Source organism: Gekko japonicus, unplaced genomic scaffold (genome assembly GCF_001447785.1).
Source record: "Gekko japonicus isolate JY-2015 unplaced genomic scaffold, Gekko_japonicus_V1.1 scaffold729, whole genome shotgun sequence".
Taxonomy (NCBI): domain Eukaryota; kingdom Metazoa; phylum Chordata; class Lepidosauria; order Squamata; family Gekkonidae; genus Gekko; species Gekko japonicus.
The window spans coordinates 323,758-350,432 of NW_015175378.1; the positions used below are offsets into that span (position 1 = coordinate 323,758).

Consider the following 26,675-nt stretch of genomic DNA (forward strand, 5'->3'; position numbering starts at 1 on the left):
ACCCACCCACCCATCTACCTGTATTTGCCCTCTGTCTTCACCTGTCCCTCCTTCCCCCCACCCCAGCAGCCTCTCCCTGGGTAGAGTGGATCCCGTTGCATGGAGCCGGCTGGGCTGGGCACAGCTGCACAGTGAAGAACCTGCAAGGACTTGCAACGAGTCCCTTATTTTCCCCTGTATCCTCCTCCCTGTACTATTTGTCTCCACCCTGGAGCCCTCGCATGCTCCACTTCCAATGTTTCCTTCTCTATTGCCCACCCAACAATCAACCTATCTTTTAACCTGCTGCCCAGGTTCAGCTATATTGATCATTTATTGGCTTTATACTCCACCTTTCTTCCCAGTAATGGTTCAAAGCAGCTTACAGAACTCTGCTCCTCCATTTTATCCTCACAACAACCCTGCAAGGGAGGTTAGGCTGTGTGTGCATGATTGGCCCCAAGTCACCCAGTTTGCTTCCAGATTGATGTGATTCGAACCTGAGTCTCCCAGACCCTAGTCTGAAACTCTAATCAGTAGTCCACACTGGCTTTTGCAGTGTGGCTGCTGTTGAACAGGAGCAAGCAGCCAATCCTGGGTGAGTCATGCAAGTCGGGTGGTATCAAGTGGCCTGGCTCCATTTGCTGCTGGCCCTGGCCCAGGGGAGCCTTCCCTCAAAGGCCAAAGCGACCCTCTAAAGGGCACTGTTGCTTTCCCGTGCCTCTAACTGACAGAAACCAAGACTTGAATGCTGACAATAATGTGCAGTGGCCTTGCAGTGGCCAGTGAAGGACTTTCTTTCATCTTCCAGGTTTGCAAAAAGACCTGCCTTGTCTCTCCATGTCTCCAGTCTCTAGATTTAAGGGTTCCATATTTTATTCTTCTTGTCTAATCAAAAATATTTCAATAAAATTCAAGATTTTTAAAGCATTTTTTTCCTATTATGTTTTAAGTGTGCTGCCATGAAGGTTGGGGAGCTCGGTCTGTGTCTGGTTAATTGCTACTGCATTCCTTTCTGTGCTTTTTCTGCTTTGCACCAAAATGTTTATCTATACAGATGTGCAAGAGGGAGTTGTATTGTTTGGGTTTTTCCTAGGTGCCGTGGGAGAGTGTTGGTTCTCAGCTTTAGCTACCTAACGGTCTCCAAGCTTTATCCTGCGCATGGGAGTGTGCCTAATTGGCCAGTGCTGGGGGGGTGGGGGGGTGCATACGAATACCCTATACCCTATTATGCCCATGGGGCCGCTGCCATTCTTAACAGTGCTTATGTTACTGCATCTATAGCTCTGCAATAAAAGTATTACCGTTCTTGAATGCGTGTACTTCGTTGTTGGCTGTGGGTTCTGACAATAAACGCCAGAAAACTTACTATCCTTAATGTGATCTCAAGACCAGGTTTCCCAGTAGTGGGGAGGGCGGGGTATAAATTGAATAAAATAAATAAATAAATAAATAAAATAAAAGAAGCAAGAAATTACCTCATTCTTTGGTTATCTGTTTCTCCTTTTACTGAGGTTTTTCCAGGCCCCAGGTTCTCACTGTAGAAAATAGCATTCACTACTTACTTCATCTGTTGATTAGTATTTGTGTCTTTTCATTCTTAGTTGATCTCTCTTTCTTATTTGCAGTTGCAGATGCAGGGGAGATGGTCAGGGAGAGGAAATCAGGAAGAAGACTTGTGGGAAAGGACAACAATCTGCAGGTGGAAGCAAATTCTGGGGATCAAGAGGTACGAAAGAGACAATGCAAAAGGAAAAGGGAAGCAGAAGTGACACAAAGGAAGGAATTGGTTACCTGTCAGAGCAGAAATAAGCCTGAGATCTCAGAACACGATGGAACAGGGAAGAGAAATGGTGCCATGAATCAGAAAGTGATCAGCTGCAAATTCAGTGGTAAACCTTACCGGAATGTTACAGCACGCTGGAAAACATATAAATGCTTGGAATGTGGAAAGAGTTTCTATTGGAGTAGTGTGCTAACTAGCCATCAAAGGATTCACACAGGGGAAAAGCCGTATAAATGCTTGGAGTGTGGAAAGAGCTTCTCTCAGAATGGTGACCTGACTAAACATCACAAGGTTCACACAGGGGAGAAGCCATATAAATGCTTGCAGTGTGGAAAGTGCTTTTCTCAGAATGTTAACCTAACTGCACATCAAAAGATTCATACAGGGGAGAAGCCATATAAGTGCATGGAGTGTGGAAAGTCCTTTTCTCGGAATGGCCACCTAACTGCTCATCAAAAGATTCATATAGTGGAGAAACCATATAAATGCCTGGAGTGTGGAAAGTGCTTCTTTCTGTATGACACACTAACAACACATCAAAAGGTTCACACAGGGAAGAAGCCATATAAATGCTTAGAGTGTGGAAAGTGCTTCTCTTGGAATGGTGACCTAACTAAACATCAGAAGGTTCACACGGGGGAGAAGCCATATAAATGTCTGGAGTGTGGAAAGTGCTTCTCTCAGAGTAGCCATTTAACTGTACATCAAAATGTTCATGCAGGGGAGAAGCCATATAAATGTTTGGACTGTGGAAAATGTTTCTCTCAGAATGGCCACCTAACTAGACATCAGAAGATTCATACAGGGGAGAAGCCATATAAATGCTTGGAGTGTGGGCCTTCCCTCAAAGGCCAAAGCGACCCTCTAAAGGGCACTGTTGCTTTCCCGTGCCTCTAACTGACAGAAACCAAGACTTGAATGCTGACAATAATGTGCAGTGGCCTTGCAGTGGCCAGTGAAGGACTTTCTTTCATCTTCCAGGTTTGCAAAAAGACCTGCCTTGTCTCTCCATGTCTCCAGTCTCTAGATTTAAGGGTTCCATATTTTATTCTTCTTGTCTAATCAAAAATATTTCAATAAAATTCAAGATTTTTAAAGCATTTTTTTCCTATTATGTTTTAAGTGTGCTGCCATGAAGGTTGGGGAGCTCGGTCTGTGTCTGGTTAATTGCTACTGCATTCCTTTCTGTGCTTTTTCTGCTTTGCACCAAAATGTTTATCTATACAGATGTGCAAGAGGGAGTTGTATTGTTTGGGTTTTTCCTAGGTGCCGTGGGAGAGTGTTGGTGGGAGGGTGCCTAATTGGCCAGTGCTGGGGGGGTGGGGGGGTGCATACGAATACCCTATACCCTATTATGCCCATGGGGCCGCTGCCATTCTTAACAGTGCTTATGTTACTGCATCTATAGCTCTGCAATAAAAGTATTACCGTTCTTGAATGCGTGTACTTCGTTGTTGGCTGTGGGTTCTGACAATAAACGCCAGAAAACTTACTATCCTTAATGTGATCTCAAGACCAGGTTTCCCAGTAGTGGGGAGGGCGGGGTATAAATTGAATAAAATAAATAAATAAATAAATAAAATAAAAGAAGCAAGAAATTACCTCATTCTTTGGTTATCTGTTTCTCCTTTTACTGAGGTTTTTCCAGGCCCCAGGTTCTCACTGTAGAAAATAGCATTCACTACTTACTTCATCTGTTGATTAGTATTTGTGTCTTTTCATTCTTAGTTGATCTCTCTTTCTTATTTGCAGTTGCAGATGCAGGGGAGATGGTCAGGGAGAGGAAATCAGGAAGAAGACTTGTGGGAAAGGACAACAATCTGCAGGTGGAAGCAAATTCTGGGGATCAAGAGGTACGAAAGAGACAATGCAAAAGGAAAAGGGAAGCAGAAGTGACACAAAGGAAGGAATTGGTTACCTGTCAGAGCAGAAATAAGCCTGAGATCTCAGAACACGATGGAACAGGGAAGAGAAATGGTGCCATGAATCAGAAAGTGATCAGCTGCAAATTCAGTGGTAAACCTTACCGGAATGTTACAGCACGCTGGAAAACATATAAATGCTTGGAATGTGGAAAGAGTTTCTATTGGAGTAGTGTGCTAACTAGCCATCAAAGGATTCACACAGGGGAAAAGCCGTATAAATGCTTGGAGTGTGGAAAGAGCTTCTCTCAGAATGGTGACCTGACTAAACATCACAAGGTTCACACAGGGGAGAAGCCATATAAATGCTTGCAGTGTGGAAAGTGCTTTTCTCAGAATGTTAACCTAACTGCACATCAAAAGATTCATACAGGGGAGAAGCCATATAAGTGCATGGAGTGTGGAAAGTCCTTTTCTCAGAATGGCCACCTAACTGCTCATCAAAAGATTCATATAGTGGAGAAACCATATAAATGCCTGGAGTGTGGAAAGTGCTTCTTTCTGTATGACACACTAACAACACATCAAAAGGTTCACACAGGGAAGAAGCCATATAAATGCTTAGAGTGTGGAAAGTGCTTCTCTCAGAATGGCGACCTAACTAAACATCACAAGGTTCACACAGGGGAGAAGCCATATAAATGCTTAGAGTGTGGAAAGTGCTTCTCTCAGAATGGCGACCTAACTAAACATCACAAGGTTCACACAGGGGAGAAGCCATATAAATGCTTAGAGTGTGGAAAGTGCTTCTCTCAGAATGGCGACCTAACTAAACATCACAAGGTTCACACAGGGGAGAAGCCATATAAATGCTTAGAGTGTGGAAAGTGCTTCTCTCAGAATGGCGACCTAACTAAACATCACAAGGTTCACACAGGGGAGAAGCCATATAAATGCTTAGAGTGTGGAAAGTGCTTCTCTCAGAATGGCGACCTAACTAAACATCACAAGGTTCACACAGGGGAGAAGCCATATAAATGCTTAGAGTGTGGAAAGTGCTTCTCTCAGAATGGCGACCTAACTAAACATCACAAGGTTCACACAGGGGAGAAGCCATATAAATGCTTAGAGTGTGGAAAGTGCTTCTCTCAGAATGGCGACCTAACTAAACATCACAAGGTTCACACAGGGGAGAAGCCATATAAATGCTTAGAGTGTGGAAAGTGCTTCTCTCAGAATGGCGACCTAACTAAACATCACAAGGTTCACACAGGGGAGAAGCCATATAAATGCTTAGAGTGTGGAAAGTGCTTCTCTCAGAATGGCGACCTAACTAAACATCACAAGGTTCACACAGGGGAGAAGCCATATAAATGCTTGGAGTGTGGAAAATGCTTCGCTTGGAATGGTGCCCTAACTAGACATCAAGAGGTTCATGTAGGGGAAAAGCCATATAAATGCTTGAAGTGTGGAAAGTCTTTTTCTCGGAATGGCTATCTGACTGTGCATCAAAAGATTCATATGGTCGAGAAGCCATATAAATGCTTGGAGTGTGGAAAATGCTTCGCTTGGAATGGTGCCCTAACTAGACATCAAGAGGTTCATGTAGGGGAAAAGCCATATAAATGCTTGGAGTGTGGAAAGTGCTTCTCTCAGAATGGCGACCTAACTAAACATCACAAGGTTCACACAGGGGAGAAGCCATATCAGTGCTTGGAGTGTGGAAAGTGCTTCTCTCAGAATGGCGACCTAACTAAACATCACAAGGTTCACACAGGGGAGAAGCCATATCAGTGCTTGGAGTGTGGAAAGTGCTTCTCTCAGAATGGCGACCTAACTAAACATCACAAGGTTCACACAGGGGAGAAGCCATATCAGTGCTTGGAGTGTGGAAAGTGCTTCTCTCAGAATGGCGACCTAACTAAACATCACAAGGTTCACACAGGGGAGAAGCCATATCAGTGCTTGGAGTGTGGAAAGTGCTTCTCTCAGAATGGCGACCTAACTAAACATCACAAGGTTCACACAGGGGAGAAGCCATATCAGTGCTTGGAGTGTGGAAAGTGCTTCTCTCAGAATGGCGACCTAACTAAACATCACAAGGTTCACACAGGGGAGAAGCCATATCAGTGCTTGGAGTGTGGAAAGTGCTTCTCTCAGAATGGCGACCTAACTAAACATCACAAGGTTCACACAGGGGAGAAGCCATATCAGTGCTTGGAGTGTGGAAAGTGCTTCTCTCAGAATGGCGACCTAACTAAACATCACAAGGTTCACACAGGGGAGAAGCCATATCAGTGCTTGGAGTGTGGAAAGTGCTTCTCTCAGAATGGCGACCTAACTAAACATCACAAGGTTCACACAGGGGAGAAGCCATATCAGTGCTTGGAGTGTGGAAAGTGCTTCTCTCAGAATGGCGACCTAACTAAACATCACAAGGTTCACACAGGGGAGAAGCCATTTAAATGCTTGGAGTGTGGAAAGTGCTTCTCGGAATGGCGACCTAGCTAAACAGCGGAAGGTTCACACAGGGGAGGGGCTGTATTGTTACCCAAAATGGTCTAGTAATTAATTGATTGGGGGGGGGTTAATTTAAATTTTATTTTATTAAGAAATTTGGAACAAATAACACTAACAAAATATATTGCGTAAATTGATTGTTTGATAAGGGGAATTTAGCTAAGCACGAGGTGTTATCCCCGAGTGCTGTCACCTACCTGAGTTGGGAATTAGCTTTATTAGAGGTCATGTGAGAGGGGGTAACTAGCAAATTCTCCACATATGCAGGGCTATTTTTGGGCAGGAACGCACGGGAACAGAGTTCCGGCTGGCTCCCGAGTTGGCCATGCCCAGCAGGAACTCATTAGCATAATAGGCCACACCCAACAGCAGAAACTCATTAGGATTGGCTACATTAGGGGTGTGTGGCCTAACATGCAAAGGAGTTTAAAAAGCCCTGGGTTTTGACAACAAACAAGGTAAACAGAATAAGAAGGGAAAGGAGGGTGTGGCTGGATGACCACACATGGGGGTGTGGCCTAATGGGCTAATAAGCGGTGTTGTCAGGGTGTGGCCTAATATGCTAATGAGTTCTTGCTTTTGGGTGTGGCCTATTCTGGTAATGAGTTCCTGCTGGGCTTTTTCTACAAAAAGAGCCCTGCATGATATGTATACCAGGATTTTTCCTTCGAGAACTCTTAAATCAGGCTGACGTTCATATAAAATTATTTTTATTATACTAAAAAGGCAAATATACGCTCTAAAAGACGCACTGAAAACACTCTTGCAAGGTTGGCCTAAGGAAAAAATAGTGTGGAAAAGGGGTGTAATAGAGTAGGGAAGAGGCTATATTTACCTGTCTTGAAAATGCAGATCTGTGGAGGAGAGAGAAGCGACCTGCACTTCAAGGAGCCTACATGTGAGTAGGAGTGATCAGTCCAGCAGAGCAGAGACGGATGGAAGAGCAAGCAAGCCAAGCCAGCAAGTAAGCCAAAAGAAGCGGGCAAGCGAGCGAGCAAGTGCCACTAAAGATGTGAGCTTGCATTCATTGGGGGGGGGGGGGAGATGTCTAAGAACAAAATGACTTAGGCTGCAATCGCACACTGTTCACACAGCAAATTCCAGTTGGAAAGTTCATTGAAAGTGGATTTAGTGTGTGTGACCGCAGCCTTGGTGTGTTCCCAGTGACTGATTCAAGGGGTTTCAAAGTGTTTCTGAGAACCCCTTGTTGTTCCTTTTAGGTGGGAGAGACTTATTTGCATGTCAGCCCTTTTTCATTCACTTCCAAATATGTTTCCTAGCAGGCAGTGTTGGGATCACCTTTGGGACCAGTACTGATTGCATTGTGAATGGATATCTGGAGTGATATTAAATATGAAGGGTGTATGGTCTTTGTTTCTTTGAGCGCCACCTTTCCCTTCTGCAGGAGGGATCTGACAGCTGACAATATGAATGCCTGGGGTTTGGAAAGAGGTCCAGTCAGGGTCGCAGCCTTACCTTCCATCATGTGATTCGCACAGGGGAAGGGCTGTCCAATCACAATGAACATGTTGGAAACCAGTTAGTGTGGCTGACCTTGCCCCTTTGCAGCCAAGGCATGTTTTATGATAGCTGTCCTGGATGAGACCAGTGTTCCCTCTAAGCTGAGTTAGTGTGAGCTAGCTCACAGTTCTTTAGCCTCTGGCTCACACATTTTTGTCTTCGCTCGGGAAGGAGGGCTCCAGAGCAGTGTTCCCTCTAAGCTGAGTTAGTGTGAGCTACCTCACAGTTTTTTAGCCTCCGGCTCACACATTTCTGTCTTAGCTCAGGAAGGACGGCTCCAGAACAAACTAATGTCTGCAGCAGCCAAACTGTTTGCTCACAACTTTAATGCCAGGGGCTCACAAAGTAGAATTTTTGCTCACAAGATTCCACAGCTTAGAGGGAACATTGCTCCAGAGCAGACTAATTTATGCAGGAGCCAAATCGCTCGCTCATAACTTTAATGTCAGTAGCTCACAAAGTAGAATTTCTGCTCACAAGACTCCACAGCTTAAAGGGAATGTTGGATGAGACCCGTCTCTGTGCCCCTTTCCCTCCCTTTTCTGTCCACCCGCCCTCAACCAAATATACATAGGTCCCTGCCACACGGCAGGAAAAACGACAGCAGAAGTGCAGCTAATCCGAGCCGCACCAAACTAGTGACGCCACGGCGGGATCCCATGGATCCCCTGAGCCGCGGTGCCGTTGCTCCCCGGCATGATCAGATGCCGGGGAGAAAGTGACGGTGGGAGGGGGAGGCTGGCGAACTGCGCATGCTCACACACACGCAGTTTGGCCAGGAGCCAGGGATGCGCCGGCGAAAGGACGCGCCGGCAATCCCACGGCCGCACTTGCCACGGCCTTTCCGGATGAACCACCCAGGTAGGTGGTTCTTTTGTGGTGCGGGGTTTTGGGTGGGAGGGACGGATCGGTGACGGGCAGGCAACGCTTCCCAGATGTTGCCATGGGATCGCGCCCATTTGCCGCGCATCCGATCAGTCCCTCTCCGGGTCCAAATCCTCGCGTGTGACCGGGGCCATAGCAGCCCCTGTGAAGCAAAATGTAAATATTTTTCTCTGTACTCTCTAAAACCCTCTTATATTACTGCATTGTTCACAAGGTGGTGAGATGGAGTCATGCCTCATATTATCTCTTACAAAATAAACAGTGCCCTAATTTTTCAGTGGGAAATTAGAATAATCTGAAATGGTGTCATATCCTGGATTAAATTTTACGGAGGACAGGTCTATCAATGGCTACTAGCCGTGGTGACTAAAGGGAATTTCTACATTTAGATGTAGGCAACTTCTGTATACCAGCACTAGGAGGCAACATCAAGGGAAGGCCTTGCCAGGGGTGTCAAACTCATTTGTTATGAGGGCCGGATCTGACATAAATGAGACCTTGTTGGGCCGGGCCATGTGTGTCATAAAAGGTAATGCCAGGTAGCAGAGCTATAAACTTTATAAAGGACACAGACAAACTCAATTAATTTTTAATTAATTTTTAAAACTTTAAATAACACATTTTCACTGAGCTCGACACCCCTGCTTAGCCTCTTTGCATTGTTGTTGGCCATCCAGAGTAATAGTTTGGCCCCTGTGTGAGATGGTTCGCTGGCCTAGATGGACTACTCATCTGATCCAGCAGGGTTCTTCTTAAATTCTTAGGCTCACATGAAGCTGCCCTGAGCCTGCTTGCAGGATGGGCGGGGTATAAATATAATAAATAAATTCTACTGAATCAGACTATTGGTCCATCAAGGTCAGTATTGTCTACTCAGACTGGCAGTGGCTTTTTAGGATCTCAGACAGAAGTCTTTCACATCACGTACAATCTGATCGTTTCTGCTGGAGATGCCAAAGATTAATCTTCAAGCCTTCTGCATGCCAACCAGATGTTCTACCACTGAGCCACAGCCTCACATCAAACATCTGTCCTCCCCTTCGCTTACACTGGCCATTGGTCTTCTATCTTCCACTATATCCTTTTGTATTATTGACCACTGAGGAAAGCCCAAGAGGCTGAAACACGTATGGTCCTATTGGTCATTTGATATATTCATCAACTATGTATGTGAAAACATCAGATCTGTATGTAAAATGTCTAAAGCTTATTTTAAGCTCATGTTGATGTTCTATGAAGTCTGATCCTCAGACCACTTTTTAATCTTTTAATACTTGCTATTGTGTACTGCGGTGGCTTAAGTGGTTAAGACGCTGAACTGCAGGCTGTGGAAGGTCAGTAGTTCAGCAGTTCGAGACCCAAGTGTGCCGCATGACGGAGGGAGCTCCTGTCTCTAGTTCCAGCTCCTGCCAACCTAGCAGTTCGAAAGCAAGAAATTGCAAGTAGATAAACAGGTACCACTTTGGTGGGAAGGTAACAGCGTTCCGTGTGCCTTGGTGTTTAGTCATGCCGGCCACATGACCACGGAAACGTCTTCGGACAGCGCTGGCTCTTCGGCTTGGAAACGGAGATGAGCACCGCAACCCTAGAGTTGGATTCGACTGGCTTTCGAGCAAGGGAACCTTTACCTTTATTGTGTACACCATAAATACAAATCTATTTTTTGGTAATATTTATCTTCAAGTTAGGTTGACCCTTTGAACAGTGCTCCCAACTGCTGTTCAACAGGCTTCTGGGTGTACTGTATAACATCATCCTGACGCAATGTCGTTACTTCCTCACACCTGAAGCAATGTTGGATGTCGAAGTGACTCCAGTTTGCTTGTGCCTACCCTGAATTGTCCAGTCTGAATTCCACTGTCAGTTGGCAATTGTATCTGCTGTAGAGGTCTCCTTGGGAGAAAGGGTCTCCTCAGGAGTAAGTAGAGGGAGGTAGGAATTGAGAGCTGCCAGAAGGGAGGGGATAAAAGGCCAGAGCGGGAGGAATTGGGTGTCTGACACAGGCTGGAAGCTGAGTAGGAAACCAACCAGTCAGGAGAGGCTGGGAATCCTTGCATCCTGAAAGAACTATACACCCAGAGGTCATTTCGGGGGGGGATTGCTTCCTCCCTGCCTCTCCCCACCCCTGCCTGCCTGGGGCCAGGGAGGGCCTTCGCGGGGCTTCCTTGCACTCCCGCCGGCCTTGCAGGTCCACCGCCGGGCCCCTCATGGGGCTCGGCAGTGGAGCTGCAAGGCCGGCGGTGGCGGCCGGGACCGTTGGGGGCGGGATGTGTGGCCTTATGACACATTTCCGGTGATGTCAGGGGGTGTGGCCTTATGACACATTTCCGGTGATGTCAGGGGGTGTGGCATATGCTAATGAGTTATGCTAATGAGTCCCCCTAGCTCTTTTTCTACGAAATGACCCCTGTATACACCCAATGAGACCTGGAAGGCAGGATCCCTGCCTAAGTATAGAGTTGGTACCTCCTCCTGGGACCTTGAGAGCCCAGCCTCTCCAAGGCTTCCATCTGCAGGAATGGGGCAGTAGCTGAAAACTGCCTAAAAGCACACTGCTGACTCTTGCTCAGGGTATGGTCTGCTGAGACCTCTAGAGCCTTTTCACCTGTACTACTGGCATGATGAGTCTCTCTCATCCCAAAATTATGCATTTGATTTTCCCTCCCTAAATGTAGAACTTTACATTTTTCTCTGTTGAAATCCATCTTGTTTCGGCCCACTTTTCCAGCCTGTCAAGATCATCCTGTATCTTGACTCTGTCTTCTATTGTGTTTGCTACCCCTTCCAATTTAGTATCAGCGGCAGGTTTAATGATCAACAGAGACTCCGTTTCTTTTCATGGGCTTCAGTGTGAAACTTGTACTGATGAGACATCCATCGTCAGCACTATCGTGTCCAGATCACACAAAGTGATGGTGTCACTTTACTCTGCTCTGATTAGACCTCACTTGGAGTACTGTATTCCGTTTTGTGCACTGCAGTTTAAGGTGGTTGACAAGCTGGAATGTGTCCAGAGGAGGGCATCGAAGATGTTGAGGAGTCTGGAGACCAAGTCCTATGAGAAAAGGTTGAAGGAGCTGGGTATGTTTACCGTAGAGAGGAGATAACTGAAAGGTGATATGATAGCTATCTTCAAGTACCTGAAGGGCTGTCATGTGACAAGCTGGAATGTGTCCAGAGGAGGGCAACGAAGATGTTGAGGAGTCTGGAGACCTATGAGAAAAGTCCTATGAGAAAAGGTTGAAGGAGCTGGGTATGTTTACCGTAGAGAGGAGATAACTGAAAGGTAATATGATAGCTATCTTCAAGTACCTGAAGGGCTGTCATACAGAGGATAGAGTGGAGTTGTTTTCTGTTCCCCCAGAAGGTTGGACTAGAACCAATAGATTGAAATTAAATCAAGAGCTTTCGGCTGAACATTAGGAAGAACTTCTTGACAGTTAGAGGGGTTCCTCAGTGGGACACACTTCCTTGGGTGGTGATGGGCTCTCCTTCTTTGGAGGTTTTTAAGCACAGGCTAGATGGCCATCTGACAGCCATGCAGATTCTGTGAACTCAGGCAGATCATGAGAAGGAGGGCAGGAAAGGATGAGTCAGTGCCGGGTTCTTGTGGCCTAGGGAAATGCCATCACCACTTTGAGATCAGGAAGGAATTTTCCTCCAGGCCAGACTGACTGAGGGATCTGGAGGTTTTTGCCTTCCTCTCAGCATAGAGCAGGGGTCACTGGAGGAGTGTGTGAAGGGGAAAGATAGTTTTGAATTTCCTGTATTGTTTAGGAGGCTGGACTCAATAACCCTAGGAACCCATTTCAGGTCTATGTTTCTACCTTCCTTCCCCTGGAAAAACAAAATGGGGCTTCTGCATATTCAGCTGCAATGTGAAAAATCAGTTCTCATCCCCTGCCACATGTCCTTTTTTAAAGAAGAGAAGAAGAGATTAACATTCCCTGGTTTCTTTATTTACAAATTAAACACATAATAGAGCAGGAAAAAATTCCAAAGATTATCTCACTTCCTCATACAGAAATGGAGTTAATCCTTAAACTATTCCAAACACAAAACAGAGGTATAATATCTGCCCTATACAAATTACTGGGAGCTACGGTGGCTCAAGTGGTTAAGACGCTGAACTGCAGGCTGTGGAAGGTTGGTAGTTCAGCAGTTCGAGACCCGAGTGTGCCGCATGACAGAGTGAGCTCCCGTCTCTAGTTCCAGCTCCTGCCAACCTAGCAGTTTGAAAGCAAGAAACTGCAAGTAGATAAATAGGTACCACTTCAGTGGGAAGGTAGCAGTGTTCCGTGCGCCTTGGTGTCTAGTCATGCCGGCCACATGACCATGGAAACGTCTTCGGACAGCACTGGCTCTTCGGCTTTGAAACGGAGATGAGCACCGCAACCCTAGAGTCGGCTTCGACTGGCTTTCGAGCAAGGGAACCTTTACCTTTACCTTATACAAATTACTATTACAAGATTCAAACCTGAAGAGTCTCCCATATCAAAAAGCTTGGCATCAAGACTGTAACAATGAATTGAAAGATGAACAGTGGCATAAAATATGGTCAAACAAGGGATGCTACCCAAGATCCTTCCCTGTCAACTTACACAAATTTAAAATCCTATCCCGTTGGTACCTCACCCCCTACGCCTATCCCATATGTCATCCAAACATTCTAAACTCTGCTGGAAAGGCTGTGGACAAGAAGGTAATTTTGCACACTGTTGGTGGCGCTGTGAGGAAGATAAAAAAAATTGGTCTACAGTTTTAACTTACATCAAACGAATTCTAGACATTGAAGTTCCTCTCACACCTGAACATCTATTACTGGGAATCTGGCCCCAACATATGGATCAGAGGTGGCGAACCTATGGCACGGGTGCCAGAGGGGGCACTCAGAGCCCTCTCTGTGGGCACGCGTGCCATCACCCCAGCTAGGCCCAGACCATCATTAAAGTGTCGAATTCTCTGCCAAATAATTTTAAGTAAATGAAAGCATTTGGGATTGCTTTCCTTACTTTGTTTGGATCATCTTAAGTTAATGTAGGAGTTGTTTTTTCTAAAGTAAAACCTCAGTATTCAGGTTAAATTGCCATGTTGGCACTTTGCAATAAATAAGTGGGTCGCAGTTTGGGCACTCGGTCTCTAAAAGGTTCGCCATCACTGAACTAAGGCCTATCTGCTGGATTCTTCTGCCATTGTACTGACATCTGCACAGTTTGCTGGCGCTATTTTTTCCTGTCACCCTAAGTACCGCTTCAAAAATTACATCACATGGATTTAATTAACAAAAATTAGACTATTCATGTAGTACCGTGGTACATAAAATACAAATACAAACAATACTTCAATCATCTTTCCCTCATGTTTGGTGGAAATTGGTTTTAGCACTTAAGTCTTCACCTTTTCATAAACGGAGAGTTGCACTTTTAATTATCTTCTCTTAGGAGAGAACAGGTGGCCAACGTATTAGGTTTGCGAATATTACACTCACTTCCAATTATACATTGTTTGCAAAGTTTAATACATTTTGTGATATCATACTCATATAGACTGTATAAATGTTATATACTTATGTACTTGTCGGGGGGGGATTAAAATCCCCCTATTCACATGTTGTTATAATTGTTCTTACATTTATTGTCAAACTTTGTTAACTAATTAATTCAATAAAAATTGTAATTAAAAAAAAATAAAAGAAGAGAAGACGAGAAGAGATTGGATTTATACCCCACCCTTCACTCAGAGTGGCTTACAAACTCCTTTCCCTCCCCCTCCCCACAACAGACACCCTGTGAGGTAGGTGGGGCTGAGAGAGCTCTGAGAGAACTGCTCTTTCAAGGACAGCTCTGACAGAACTATGGCTTGCCCAAGGTCATCCAGCAGCTGCAAGTGGAGGAGTGGGGAATCAAACCCAGTTCTCCCAGATTAGAGTCCACACACTTAACCATGACACCAAACTACACCAGAAGAGGAGGCCTGCTGGATCAGAACACCTAGTCCAGCTCCTGTTTCATACAATGCCCAACCAACTGCCCTGGAGAGTCAAACAAAGATGGCATGGAGGTCAAGGTGCTCCCTAAATGCTGCTTCCTGATGCTGGTATTCTGGGGTTTACTGCCTCTGAATATGGAGGTTCCCTTCAATCACCATGGCTAGTAGCCATTTCTTTATTTTCTCCAAGTCTGAACTGTTTTCTCTGCTTGCCGGCCCTGTAGCTTGCTGTACTCATGATGATTTCTTCTTGTCAGAAACAGGTAGCTTCTTCCCCATTTAAATCCTCATATGTAGGATTAGCTTATTCTTCTCAGATAAGTTCTTTTTACACTTGACTGACAAAAATATGTTCCCTCAGGGCAGGCTACTCAATTCTTCTCTTTCCTTCATTGGGGGGGGGGGGAAGCCCAGCAGCAGCCGAAGGAGGAGCTGCTTCCCTTTGGCCCCATGGCCGTGGGCAGACTTGGCACCTTTTCTCTGCCCAGCCCCTGTGAGGACTCCTTGGCCACACACCCACACAGCTCCCTTGCTCCCTGTCTCTGGGGATTTTGGCCCCCTTGTACAACGAAGGGAGAACCCAGCGTTTCCCTTCCTGTCTAGGCAGTCTGCCTGTCATGCCAGAAGTTCCTTCCTGTGCAAATAGAAAACCAGTGCAACAAGAAGCAGCATCACTTGCTGTCCTGGCCTACCCTGTTTTGCTTGTGTAGGGACGGGCACGGGGGACATCAACTTTGCTACCAGAGGAAATAACTTGGGGTCTCCTAGAGAACACAGGGAATAGGGAGGGGGGTGAAAATGACCAGGAAATTTCTTCCCAAGCTGCCTCTCCCTTTCCAGGATCACTCACAAAGAAGAGGACCTTATTGGAAAGATCCCAATCCTCCCACAATACAAGTCTGGTTTAAGAAATTGTGGGATCAATTTATAATGGAAAGCATTACGGACAAACACAACAGCAATGCCAGAAGTCCCTTGGTATCTAACTTTCACCCAAAGAGTGATTAACACATGAAATTCACTGCCACAGGAGGTGGTGGCAGCTACAAGCATGGACACAGATACAAACTCTCAGCCTGGGGCAAGTGATGCTCTGTATTCTTGGTTTCCTCAGCAGGAGTAGAAAGGACGCTCACTCTCACCCTGCTCAGTTGGGAAGGAAATATTCTCTCCAGCCAGCCCTATTTTGAGGCAAGGCCTTCCTCTGCCCTCAAGGTCCCATCATATACGGTGAGAGAGACATGGAATCTTCCCTGCCCTCTCTTGGAAAAAAACTTTCAGTCCCTTTAATAGGTCGATGCCTGGAAAAGTACCGTTCCCAGTAAGAGAACAAAGGGCCCTAAGAAATCCTGAAGATCTGGGCAGATAAGGTTTTCTCCCCCCCTTTTTTTTTCAGGATCTCTCCAGCTGTGCAGCCGTCATAGGAAGCTGTCCCCCCCCCCCCCCCCAACAGCCACTGAAGAGAAAAGAAATCCTCTTTCTCCAAACATTCCTCTTCCGTCTGTCAGTCCAGTTCTGGTGGTTGCGGGCAACTACGTTTCCCAGAAGGCCTTGCGACCACCAGAGAGGTCAACCCTGCCTTTTCGAGGCAGCTGTTTTTCATCAAGGTGGAGAAGGAAATCGGGGGGGGGGGCATAGAGTTCCTCGCTCAGGGCCTCTCTTCTTTCTCGTTTCCCCTGGATGGAGGGAGAGTGTGGGTTTTGTACGTCTGCAGGAAAGGTGAGTTTAACGTTTCCTCTGCAGCTCTTGGTCAAGTAGAGGGGAGGGGAGACAAAATATGTGTGGACGGGAGTGGAGGAGGAAGAGGTGGCCAAAGGGAGCATCGAGAGAGAAGCTCCCCTGAGCAAGATCGGGGTGGGGTACTTCTTTTTTCACCCACTGGACTGTGTTCCCTGCAACCAGCCTGGGCTGATTTTATTTTATTTTTAAAACGTAGAGGGACCCCTCTGGTCTGATCCAGCAGGGCTCATCGTCTGTTCTTTCTGGGGTCCTTTAGCTGGCTGCCCTCACAGTGTTCTTTTTTGTGCGCTCCCCAGGCTATCCCCCCACAGAGGTGTTTGGCCAGATTCGGCTCTTGTATTTTCAATGCATGCGGTTGCTCTGGCGTATGATCCCAGTGAACATCAACCTGGAGAAGATCTCTGAGCTGGAAACCGGTCAGAAAGTTTGTGTTGTGAAGGAGGGCATCCACTCCGCCCTCCCTCTCTGTGCGTCCCTCACCTCCCTGGCTTCTCGGGAGTAAACCATCGCTTCCATTGAAAAATATCAGAGGGATTTTCTGTGTCCGTTCCTTTCATTTTTGGTACCGCAACTCCCAGATCCTGGCTTTCATTTTATTGTAGGCAAATAATCCCCCCACCCCCCCAAGTTAGAAAGTTTTCTGCAAGGTGTTTATCTTTGCCTTAAAGGTAAAGGTTCCCTTGCTCAAAAGCCAGTCGAGTCCGACTCTAGGGCTGCGGTGCTCATCTCCGTTTCAAAGCCGAAGAGCCAGCGCTGTCCGAAGACGTTTCCGTAGTCATGTGGCCGGCATGACTAAACACCAAGGCGCACGGAACGCTGTTACCTTCCCACCGAAGTGGTACCTATTTATCTAGTTGCAATCAATGTTCCCTCTAAGCTGTAGAATCTTGTGAGCAAAAATTCTACTTTGTGAGCTACTGGCATTAAAGCTGTGAGCGAGCGATTGGGCTCCTGCATAAATTAGCCTGCTCTGGAGCCATCCTTCCTGAGCTAAGACAAAAAACTGTGAGCTGGAGGCTAAAAACTGTGAGCTAGCTCACACTAACTCAGCTTAGAGGGAACACTGGTTGCAATTTCTTGCTTTTGAACTGCTAGGTTGGCAGGAGCTGGAACTAGAGACGGGAGCTCACTCCGTCATGCGGCACCTGGGTCTCGAACTGCTGAACTACTGACCTTCCACAGCCTGCAGTTCAGCGTCCTAACCACTTGAGCCACTGTTATTCCATGAAATCCAAAATCTGTTGAGATGATGCACTAGCTTACTTGGAGGCCAAGGGCATGCTGTGCAAACTGCAGTCATTCCACGAGGCACAAATACCTGGAAAGGTCGCTGAGGCGGCCTGTTTGTGCTGGATGTTCTGTGCCCTGCGTCTCTCTCGCCTGCCAAACCCTGAGGATCACACAGCCTGGAATGGGTAGGCTTCGGGTTTGTTAGGAAAAAAATAGAGCAAAATATATGAGGAGCTTAATTAGGCCATCTTATTTTCACAGAGCTGGATACAGAGTAACACAGAATGCTTCTGCAGGAACCGTCTCTGGGATCACAGTGTTATTGCATTTGTGATGTTAAATGTGCAGGATGGTATAGTACACACTTGTATACTGTCAATAAGGATTTTTTGGGTGTTTTTTTCCTAATATAATGGAACTTGCCCAAGAGAAGCCCAGTTTTGTGCAATTTTCTGAATTTATATTTCTTGGAAATTTTCATCATATTATAACTATCAGGCTCAGAAAAGCAATTTTCCTTCCCATTGGTTAAGAACATGAGAACATAAGAGAAGCAAATGTTGGCTCAGGCCAGTGGCCCATCCAGTTCAGCCCTCTGTCACACAGTGGCCAAAAATACCAGGTGCCATCAGGAGGTCCAGCAGTGGGGCCAGGACACTAGAAGCCCTCCCCCTGTTGCCACCCCCCCCAGTCACCAAGAATACAGAGCATCACTTGCCCCAGGCTGAGAGTTTGTATCTATGTCCATGCTTGTAGCTGCCATCACCTCCTGTGGCAGTGAATTTCATGTATTAATCACTCTTTAGGTGAAGAAGTACTTCCTTTTATCCGTTCTAACCTGACTGCTCAGCAATTTCATTGAGTGCCCACAAGTTCTTGTATTGTGAGAAAGGGAGAAAAGTACCTCTTTCTCTACCTGCTCCATCCCATGCATAATCTTATAAACCTCAATCATGTCACCCCTCAGCCATCGTTTCTCCAAGCTAAAGAGCTCTAAGCGCTTTAACCTTTCTTCATAGGGAAAGTGTTCCAACCCTTTTATCATTCTGGTCGCCCTTTTCTGCCCTTTTTCCAATGCTATAATATCCTTTCTGAGGTGTGTTGACCAGAATTGCACATAGTATTCCAAATGAGGTTGCACCATCGATTTATACAGGGGCATTATGATACTGGCTGATTAGTTTTCAGTTCCCTTCCTAATAATCCCCAGCATAGCATTGGCCTTTTTTATTGCAGTTGCACACTGTCCCGACATTTTCAGTGAGTTATCTACTACAACTCCAAGATCTCTCTCTTGTTCAGTCTCTGCCAGTTCGGACCCCTCAACGTGTACTTGTAGGATTTTTGACCCCAATGTGCATCACTTTGCACTTGGCCACATTGAACCCCATTTGCCACATTGACACCCACTCGCCCATCCTCAACAGATCTTTTTGGAGTGCCTCACAATCCTCCCTGGTTCTCACCACCCTGAACAATTTAGTGTCATCTGCAAGTTTAGCCACTTCGCTGCTTACTCCCAACTCCAAATCATTAATGAACAAGTTAAAAAGCCGTGGACCAAGTACTGATCCCTGCGGTACCCCACTGCTTACCTCCCTCCACTGAGAAAATTGCCCATTTATACTCACTCTGTTTTCTATTAATGAGCCAGTTTTTGATCCACAAGAGGACTTGTCCTTTTATCCCATGACTATTGAGCTTACTTAGGAGCCTTTGATGAGGAACTTTATCGAAAGCTTTCTGGATGTCAAGGTAAACAATACCTGTTGGGTCCCCCTTGTCCACATGTTTGTTCACCCCCTCAAAGAACACTAACAGGTTAGTGAGACAAGATCTTCCCTTACAGAATCCATGCTGAGTCTTCCTCAATAGTTTTTGTTCATCAGTGTGCCTACTAATTCTCTCCTTAATAACAGTTTCCACCAACTTACTCAGTATTTGATGTCTCACATTCTTTTAATCAATTGAGCAGGTGATGGTGTCTTTCTTTTCTTCTTGAAAGCTCAGGGACAGAAACAGATGCTCAAGTGGGCCGTATTTTCCTCTTTCAGAGATCCCCAGTGTCCTTTGAGGAGGTAGCCGTGTTCTTCACAGAGGAGGAGTGGGCTGTGCTTGATCCAGGCCAACGAAAACTCTTCTGGGAAGTGATGGAGGAAAATTGTGAGACTGTGGCCTCTCTGGGTGAGGCTCTTTTCCCTTTTGTTATGAACACTGAAGAGAAGGGAGGGGGTGGCATCTTCCTTTGGCCCTCTTGAACTTATGAACACAAATCCTCACTGTTTCTTTTTTGTTCTTATGGTATGAGTCTTCCCCTTGTAATGGCTTCTGGCACTGCCGCAATGTAAGTTTGTAATTGAGCCTGATGAGGACAGAGGTCACTGAAGCAGGGTATCTCATACGACAAGAAAGAAGATTTATTCATACACACAAAAGGCTGCCCCACAGAGCGACAAATGAAAAAAAAACCCTTCTGTTCTGTGTTTCCAAATACTTAAGATTTTTTCTTTCATTTGGGTGTTGCTGTCTCAGGGGACTACATTTCCCAGAAGGACTTGCAAGCAACAGAGAGGTCAACCCTACCTTTTCTAGGTGGCCAAGGTGCAGTTTTTCCACAAGGCGGAGAAGGAAATGTATGGAATGTGCACTTCCACAGGGCCTGTCTTCTACCTTGTTACCCCCAGCTGGAGGGAGAATTTGGCTTTTGCATCTTTGCAGGAAAGGTGAGTTTAGGATTTCCTCAGCAGCTCTTGGACAAGAATAGGGGAGGGGAGAGAAAATATGTGTGAACAGGATTGGAGGAGGAAAAGCTGTCCGGAGGGAGTATCAGGAGAGAGGCTTCTGGGCCAGATTTCCGTAGAGGGGATGGGGGTACTTGTGCTGTCACCCACTTGAACGTGTTCCTTACAACCAGCCTGGGCTTCTTTTTCTTCTTGTTAGCTATACAGACCCTGGTCTGATCCAGTAGGGTTCATTGTCTGTACTTACTGGCTGTCATAGCTTGCTGCACTCGCAGCAACCCCAAAATATGGGCAAAGTCCAAAATGCGTGTTTAGCCATATTTTGCTCCTGTGATGGAAGTATTTTAAACACCGACTGTTGCTTCCTCTAGAGATTTCAGGGGGGTCTGTGAACTTGAATAGGAAACAAATTACATCTTTATTTTCACCAGGGCTATTTTTGGGCAGGAACGCACAGGAACGGAGTTCCGGCTGGCTCCCGAGTTGGCCACGCCCAGCAGGAACGCATTAGCATAACAGGCCACACCCAACAGCAGAAACTCATTAGGATTGGCTACATTAGGGGTGTGTGGCGTAACATGCAAAGGAGTTCCTGCTACAAAAAAAGGCCCTGGGTTTTGACAACAAACAAGGTAAACAGAATAAGAAGCAAAAGGTGGGTGTGGCTGGATGACCATACTTCTGGTAACGTGGGGTGTGTGGCCTAATATGCTAATGAGCGATGCTGTCGGGTGTGGCTGGATATGCTAATGAGTTTCTGTTGTTGGGTGTGGCCTATTATGCTAATGAGTTCCTGCTGGGCTTTTTCTACAAAAAGAGCACTGAAAGCTATAAGTAACATAGGGTTGCCATGTCCTTACTTTGTTATTTTATTTATTTATTTATTTGTTCGACTTTTATCTCGCCCTCCCGCCTAAGTGGATCAGGGCGGTTGACAACATCAATAAAACCAGTATACATAAAACCCGAGCACTTCATATAAAACAGTTTAACTATAAATACAATAAATATCAGTAAAAACGGTTCAGTATATATTATATCTAAACGTCTACCACAGTGTAATCACTACCATTTACATGCCTCAGTGCTGAGGTTCTCAACCTTCCTAATGCCGCAACCCTTTAATACAGTTCCTCATGGTTGGGTCTTATTCTGTTTACCTTGTTTGTTGTCAAAACCTAGGGCTTTTTTTGTAGCAGGAACTCCTTTGCATGTTAGGCCACACACCCCTAATGTAGCCAATTCTAATGAGTTTCTGCTGTTGGGTGTGGCCTATTATGCTAATGAGTTCCTGCTGGGTGTGGCCAACTCAGGAGCCAACCGGAACTCCGTTCCTGTGCATTCCTGCCCAAAAATAGCCCTGGAGGACATTAATTCATCGGGTCTCCATAACGTGGAAGTGACTTAATGGCACTTATACACACGCACACTTGTTTATCTTTGCCTTAAGGTGTTTCTAGTATAAAATTTGTTCAGATGATGCAGTAACTTACTTGCAATTGAAGGGTATGTTGCCGTCATTCCACAACGCACATATAATATGGAAAGGTCTCTGAGGCAGCAGGTTTGTACTGGGTGTTTTGTGCCTGCATCTCTCACCCATCAAGCCCCAAGGATCACATGGCCTGGGGTGAATCATCTTGGGGTTTGTTAGGTTAAAAACAGAACAAAAGACACATTGATTTTAATGTGAGCAGTCCATGTTTACAGAGCTGGATGCATGTTTTAGAGTAACTAAGGCCCCGGTCACACGGGCCGGATATCGCGGGGGGGGGGGGCTAATTGCCCCGGAGGAAACTAACGCGTGGCTGCCCGAGCACACGTCCCGGTCAAGGTCCCGTGGTTCGGGGGAAATGCCGATCAGACGGGTATCCTGCAGTGCGGCACAGAAGCCGCGCCGTGCGATCGCACTAGCAATCGCTCTTTGTGCGCATGCGCTGTTGGGCGCTGTTGCGCAACCTGCGGAGACGAACAGCGGCGGGCAGCAGATGCCACGTAAGTCCACCGGGAACGCGATCACACGCCCGCCCTTGGCCCGCGGTTTCAGGAAACTAGTACCTTGTAGGTACTAGTTTTTAACTCCGCACCTTCGGCGGGGAGCCACGGGTTCGCCACGGGAGCACTGCGCTTCCCAGATGTTGGGGTGACATTGCGTCCGGAAAATCCACGGGACTCCCGTGCCTCTCATGTGGCAACTTTGCCTTGTGACCGGGGCCAAAGAATGCCTCTGCAGACAAAAATGGTTAAAGCAGAAACCTCTCAAAGCACAATTTCTGTGTATTTCTGGGGTTTTAACATGCAAGGTAGTATAATGTCAGCTAGACAATCTGTTTTTTTCAGATTTAATTGGTGTTGACCGAGAGAAGCCCATTTCTTTGCAATGGTCTGAGTTTATGTTTCTTGGAGACTTTCAGGGTATTATGCTTCTCAGAGGTTGAAAAAGAAACCAGTGCAATTTTCCTTGCTGTTGGTTAGATATAGCATTCTTTATTCAGTTGACTGGCCAGTGGAATTCTTCTTTCTTTCTTGAATGGTCCAGGACACCAATAGACGATCAAATGGGCCCTATTTTCCTCTTTCAGAGACCCCCAGTGTCCTTTGAGGAGGTGGCCGTAACCTTCACGGAGGAGGAGTGGGCTCTGCTGGATCCGGACCAAAGAAAACTCTACTGGGATGTTATGGAGGAAAATTATGAGACCGTGACCTCTCTGGGTAAGGATCTTTCTCCTTCTGTAAATGATCACAGAAGAAAAGGGAGGGGGTGGCTGTTGCACAGTGCGTGTAAGGAAGCTTCCCAGCACCACCAGCCACCAGCACTTTTCCAGTCACTTCAGCACTCCAGCTCTCACCAGCACTCACTGCAGAGGAGGTTCTGTACAGCACCACCCCAAGACAGTCCTGTGGTAAACTATGTACAGATTTATTTACAATATATACAATCCACTGACAAACTGCTCCGCCAAACACCATATCCAAGAGAAGAGAACGTACAGAGCAGTACTTGTCCACTTATATACATCAATTGTCCAATCAGCTACGTGCTGAGTCATTGTCACTGACCTCATCCCTTATCAGGTCTCAACCGGTCAGGACCTGTTATCAGCAGCTTGCCTGCTGTCACTTAGATCCTCATGATCTGACTGCTGGATATTAACATCCAACAGTGGAGTCTTCCTTTGGCCCTTTTTGTTTTCAGGGCACACTTTCATTTGCCTCAGAGGAAAGAATGGATCTCTCACACTTGAGGATCCTAAAGCCCCTGCAAAAGAAAGAATATGTTCATGCTCTAAAGAGAAACCTGTTAATAAAGAGGGCTCTGATTGGGAGAGATGCACAATATTCAGTCAGGTTCCTGCTAGGAAATCCCCGTGGCTCATCTTTTCGCCTCCTGCCTTTGTGTTTTGATGCAGAGTGGCCCTCCCACAGTTATTTGTCTGACTGATTGAGGCTGATGGGAGGAAAGGACGGAAGGTATCATTGATCTGACTAGGCTAGAGAAATGTCCCTTGCCCAGTGGCGGAGTTTTATGATCTGCATCTCAAAAGGCCATGGCACTTGGAAAAGGGGGTTTAGAGAGGAGGACCTTCCGTTGCAGGGCTGGGATGGCCTGCGTCTGCAGCCCTCCCGAGGCACCACCCCTTGGAGTGGAATCAGCTGGGCTTGATGCAAAGTTCCAGGCAAAATCTTGGTGGAGGAGAACATGAGAGTCAACTGTGAGGAGGCTGGTAGGTGGGGGGAGAGAAGCCAGGCAAGAGACGCTCCAGCCAGGTAGCAGGTGAGGAGTGGGGATTCGGGAGGCAGAAGTGCTCTCCCTCGTAACGTTCTGCTCTTTCGTAGCCAGTTCAGAGCAGGTCCTAGTGGGAGCCAAGCCAGGCACGGACCATGCCCACGTACCCTGTACCTCAGCTGATCTAAGAAAAATTAGTGAAGACTAGACAAACGGGTGGGATCTCTTCTCTGTATTCTGCAGTTTAGGGAATCTCTCTCCAGAAGTTTGGAAGAACGAGAACAGCATCCTGTTTCAGACAGTGGCCAACCAGCTGCCCTGGAGAGTCACACAAAGAGGGCATGGAGGCCATGACCTTCCCTGGATGCTGCCTCCTGGCACTGGTATTTTGGGGTTCACTGCCTCTGAATATGGAGGTTCCCTTCAGTCATTATGCCTAGCAGGCATTTGTTCATTTTCTCTAGGTGTGACCTGTTTTCTGTGCTCGCCAGCCCCATGGCTCACTGTAAAAAGGTTCCCTTGCTCGAAAGCCAGTCGAATCCGACTCTAGGGTTGCGGTGCTCATCTCAGTTTCCAAGCCGAAGAGCCAGCGCTGTCCGAAGACGTTTCCGTGGTCATGTGGCCGGCATGACTAAACGCCAAGGCGCAGGGAACGCTGTTACCTTCCCACCGAAGTGGTACCTAATTATCTACTTGCAATTTCTTGCTTTCGAACTGCTAGGTTGGCAGGAGCTGGAACTAGAGACGGGAGCTCACTCCGTCATGCGGCACACCCGGGTCTCGAACTGCTGAACTACCGACCTTCCACAGCCTGCAGTTCAGCGTCTTAACCACTCGAGCCACCGCAGCTCCGTGGCTCACTGTACTCATATATTTTCTGATGATTTCAAGTAAACCTTTGCTTCCATCTGAAACAGCACAGGGATAACCTGGGCCAGGATGTTGTGATTCCCTTCCTTTTTGACACTGCTGCTCCCGTGATCATGGTCAGGGCACTCGTAACGGTTAACCACTGCACCATACTGGATCTGATAGCTCTGAGAGGATGCTAAATCCTGTTTATTTTGTAGAGGGGAGGTATTTTCCCCACTCTCCCTGGCTATGATGTGGCACGTTCTTGTCTCCTCATGCGTAAACATTTGCTTCCATTGCAAATAGCAGAGGGATGTCGTCATAGAGCTAATTTGTGCCAGGATGGTTCAACCCCCTTCGTTTTTGGCACTGCGGGTCCCGCCATCATCCTGAAATGGGTGGCCAATATTGAGGTGCCTAGCTTTATTTTTGATTAGTTCTGCTTTCCACCGAGAACCGTAGCTTCCAATGCAAAAAGGACATGGCGGGGGAGTCTGGAGGTGGCGTCGTCCAGCATATTCCTATTGCTTTCATGTTTGGCACAGCTTTGGGGGAGGGCCTCCTCATCTTCCACTGCACCGCTTATCCCATGCTATTCCCTCTTCCTTCCTGGCAGCCCTCATATCCTCACAGTTCTCAGTCTCCTCTCGTTCCCACCCACCAACCGATCTGCCTTTATTTGCCTCCCGTCTTCACCTTTCCCTCCTTCCCTTTTTCAAATCCTCTACCCGGGAAAAGCCTTGTCAAGTTATGCTGAGCCAGCCCAGCCATTAGGGCAGGTCCTGTTGCATGCTGGAGAAGACTCTTGAGTGTCCCCTGGACTGCAAGGAGACCAAATCAGTCAATCCTAAAGGAAATCAACCCTGACGGTTCCCTGGAAGGCCAGATACTGAAGCTGAAGCTCAAATACTTTGGCCACCAAATGAGAAGGGAGCCCTCACTGGAGAAGACCCTGAGGCTGGGAAAGGTTGAAGGAAAAAGGAGAAGGGGACGGCAAAGGATGAGATGGTTAGACAGTGTCGTCGATGCAACGAACATGAAGTTGAGCAAACTCCGGAGGATGACGGAGGACAGGAGGGCCTGGCGTGATGTGGTCCATGGAACTTGACTATGCAACTGAACAACAAGAAGCTGGACTGTGCCCAGTTACACAGTAGGGAATCATAGAATGTTAGAGTTGGAAGGGACCTTGCAGGTCATCTAGTCCAACCCCCTGCACTCTGCAGGAGAAGGAGAACCTTCAAGGACGTGTGGGGAGACCCTTATTTTCCCCAGTATTCCCCTCCCTGTACTGTTTGTCTCCATCTGGCAGTTCCCCCCCCCCCGTTCCACTTTCCATGTTTCCTTCTCCAGTACCCCACAACCGATCTTTTAACATGCTGCCCACGTTCAACTATACTGATAATTTATTTGCCTTATACTCCACTTTCCTTCCCAATAGTGGTTCAAAGCAGCTTACGCAGTTCTTCAGCTTATCCTAACAACCCTGTGAGATAGGTGAGGCTGTGTGCGTGATTTGCCCCAAGTCACCCAGTTTGCTTCCAGAGCAATTTGCTTTGAATCTAAGTCTCCCAGATCCTAGCTTGAAACTCTGATCACTATACCAACACTGGGTTTTGCAGTGCTGAACAGTAGCAAGTAGCCAGTCCTGGGTGAGTCATGCAAGGGGGTCAGGTATCAAGTGGCCTGGCTCTGATTGCTGCCGGGCCTGGCCCAGGGGAGCCTTAAGCAAGGGTGTCAAACTTAAGGCCCGGGGGCCAGAACCAGCCCATTCAGGGCTCTTATGTGGCCTGTGAGGAACTGGTACGAGGGAGGGAATAGGAAATTGCTCAGGGGGGGGGGGG

The 26,675-nt window shown here is 46.8% G+C and overlaps 1 protein-coding gene across 1 annotated transcript in view; it reads left to right on the top strand.

Moving 5' to 3' along the window:
* Positions 1-26,675, top strand: part of LOC107122450 — a 95,848-nt gene that overhangs the window by 65,751 nt on the left and 3,422 nt on the right. The window contains 6 exon segments of the mRNA XM_015425552.1: positions 1,909-2,412; positions 3,819-6,119; positions 6,121-6,168; positions 19,517-19,695; positions 20,230-20,234; positions 22,835-22,964. Coding sequence (XP_015281038.1) covers positions 1,909-2,412; positions 3,819-6,119; positions 6,121-6,168; positions 19,517-19,695; positions 20,230-20,234; positions 22,835-22,964 — 3,167 coding nt within the window.